This window comes from Alligator sinensis, unplaced genomic scaffold (genome assembly GCF_000455745.1).
Source record: "Alligator sinensis unplaced genomic scaffold, ASM45574v1 scaffold308_2, whole genome shotgun sequence".
NCBI lineage: Eukaryota > Metazoa > Chordata > Crocodylia > Alligatoridae > Alligator > Alligator sinensis.
In genome coordinates, this window is record NW_005842082.1 from 331,632 (window position 1) to 334,388 (window position 2,757).

Here is a 2,757-nt window from a genome sequence, read left to right on the forward strand (position 1 = left end):
TAATTTGTCCTGCCGGGCTCTCACAAATGTGAGCCTTGATAATTTTTTCAAAGACTTTGCCAAGGATGGAGGTGAGACTGACTGGCCTATAGTTGCCCGGGTCCTCCTTCCTCCCCTTCTTGAAAATGGGGACCACCTTGGCCCTTTTCCAGTCCTCCGGGACTTGGCCCGTGCGCCACGACATATAGACATACCCAAACTGTCTTGCTCAAACCCATGTTGGAGCAGGAAATAAAACCTTGGATTTCCAAGTCCCAAGCTAGGCCATGTGTAGACGAAATGAGGGGCATGTGTGCATGACACCTTAAAGCAGACTAAATGTTTTTGCACTGCTTTAATGGTGTTGGTGTTTGCAAGCCTCGGTGGCATATTGTGCATTAATTTCAGTCGCTGTAGAAAATCCAGTGGCGTAATGCACCTTAAATGACCTGGAGCACAGCAAACTAAAATCCATCTGAGGAGTTTTAGTTTGCTGCCCCTACAGCCGCGTGCAGCTCCACAGCTGCCCCTACAGCTCTGTGCAGGCTCTGCGGCTCTGCAAGAAGCCCTGCAGGCAGCCTGGCAGTAGCCCGGGAAGGTAGCCTCCACCCAAGAAAAGCGGTGAGCCTGATTTCCCCCCACCAGAGCCTGCCTGAGATGTGCAGGAGCCTGGTGCTTTCCTCCTCAGCTGCAGTGCCCTCCAGGACTTCCTGAGTCTGGTGCTGTCTGGGTGGGTGGGGGGGGGGGGAATGTAAGGGCATGTATAGACAATGATACCCAGCCTCCCCTGCAGCCCAGGGACTGCTCTGCCCGCCGGCAGCTGGCCCACCCCTCCCCACCGCCAGAGGCAGGTAAGTGCAGGGTGCATTCACAACATGGGTTTAAAAACCCACCGCTACAATTTAGGGCCCCTATTTCATCTACACATGCCCCTAACCATTGAACAATACTTCCTCTTCAAGTTTCAGAATAATACAGGGGAGATTTTCAACAGTGCAAATACCAGTTCGGTGCCTAACGTGTTCACCTTACATGGGACATATGTATGTAATTGCCATTTGTGCCCCCGAAAACCTCCCTCATGATGTTTTATTGACATTGTCAAAGGGATACAATGCAATTTAAGTGAAAGAAAATATCTTCAAAAATTTTAAAACTGTCAAATACACCTTCCTGTTATATATGTCAGGAGGTGCAACCAAGTGGTATTGAACTTTCTGGCCTCACAGGCCAAATGAGCGGCAAAGGGCTGGTTCACGGATTGGACTGGGCCCCAGGATTGGACCTACACACTGATATCCAGACTGCACTGCTTCCACCCAGCCCCGTATGCTGGGATCTGGGTCCCAGGACCCTGCATCACCTCCATTTGGGGGCCTGCACCCCATGCCACCTCAGCCTAGCCCTTGATGCCAAAATCAGGGCCCTAGGACTCTTTGAGGCTCTATGAGCTGGGACTGGGGCTCCAGGATGCTGTACTACCTCTACTCAGCCATGTATATGGGGATTAGTCTCCAGAGCCCTGCACTACCTCTACCCAGCCTTGCATGCAGTGATTGGTCTCTGGTGCCTGCACCGCCTCCATGTGCCAGGATCAGGCCCTCAGGGCCCTGTGCTGCTTCCACCTGGCCCCAATTGCCAGGATAAGGGTCATGCTGTCCTGTAGACTGGATCTAGCATGCAGGGCCATGGCCCATGGGGGACCCCACAGAGTAGTGGATGACAAAGTGTCAGGAGCTAGAACTGGCCCATAGGCCAGGCGCTGAGCACCTCTGGTGTAGACCAACTAGCAAAGAAAGGAAAATCCAGAGAAAAGGAGGAAGACCAAAGGAAAAGTTACAACTACAGTAGATATTGGACAGTTAGAGAGAAGGCATTAGGAATTCAGACCTTTGCTAGTATACCTTGAAATCTAGTTTTATACAAGCAGAGTAGTACTGCTAAAAGGATTCATTATTTTAAAAAAAATATATTTATACAGCAGATACAAGAATCAGTATAGCTCTAGTCCCATTCTAGCCAAAAAAAAATCCATAAAGTTTTAGATATGGATTCAAAGTAATAGCATGGCATAAAATATAACTTTCCTGAAGAGCGTAAGTAACTGTCTCATGGACTCTCATATTGTCTCCTCCATGGTATTCTGGCATCTGGGTCCTCCTCTAACCACTCAGTGCGCTGCCCCAGTTATCATGACAATAGCCCAATTAGAGTAGCATTGCAGGTTTCGTAATTCATTCTACGTTATACTCTAACTGTATTATTTCCTCCAGGATGCATGATACTTATAGGGACATATATTTTCAATGGAAGAATAAGAAAGCAAACCGTTATCTGTAAATGCCTTCTGGGGTTAATACCATTGCTTATTTTTCCAAGAAAGAGTTTTGATTACCATGGCTTTATTGGAGTGACCCCCTCCTTGGAACTCAATGGTTCCAAAGGCATCTGTTGGGCTGAGCTGAGTGTGCTTGCTGATAGACCACTTCTCTGACTGGATGTCATTTCGAGTCAGTCTGCTTTCATTTTTCTCATTCTGAATAATGGAGATACTTGGAGTCAGTCCAACATGTTGACCTATTAGACGCCCACAGCAACACCTATGGCATTAAACAGAAGTCACTTGCAATCAAGCTCTATACCTGTAGAAATTGTATACAATGCAAGTCTTTATAAAAAAGCATCTCATCATGAAAGGGCCGGAGTTATCAAAAGCTGTCTTATAAACAAATACATTAAAATATCTGTGAAACAGACTGAGTAAAACAATTGCAACTT

The 2,757-nt window shown here is 47.3% G+C and overlaps 1 protein-coding gene across 1 annotated transcript in view; it reads right to left on the reverse strand.

Moving 5' to 3' along the window:
* LOC102375289 (transient receptor potential cation channel subfamily M member 3) overlaps positions 1-2,415 on the reverse strand; it is a 98,575-nt gene extending 96,160 nt beyond the window's left edge. The window contains exon 1 of the mRNA XM_006023820.2: positions 2,375-2,415. Coding sequence (XP_006023882.2) covers positions 2,375-2,377 — 3 coding nt within the window. The 5' untranslated portion in view covers positions 2,378-2,415. The remainder of the gene's footprint in view (positions 1-2,374) is intronic.
* Between the last annotated feature and the right edge of the window lie 342 nt (positions 2,416-2,757).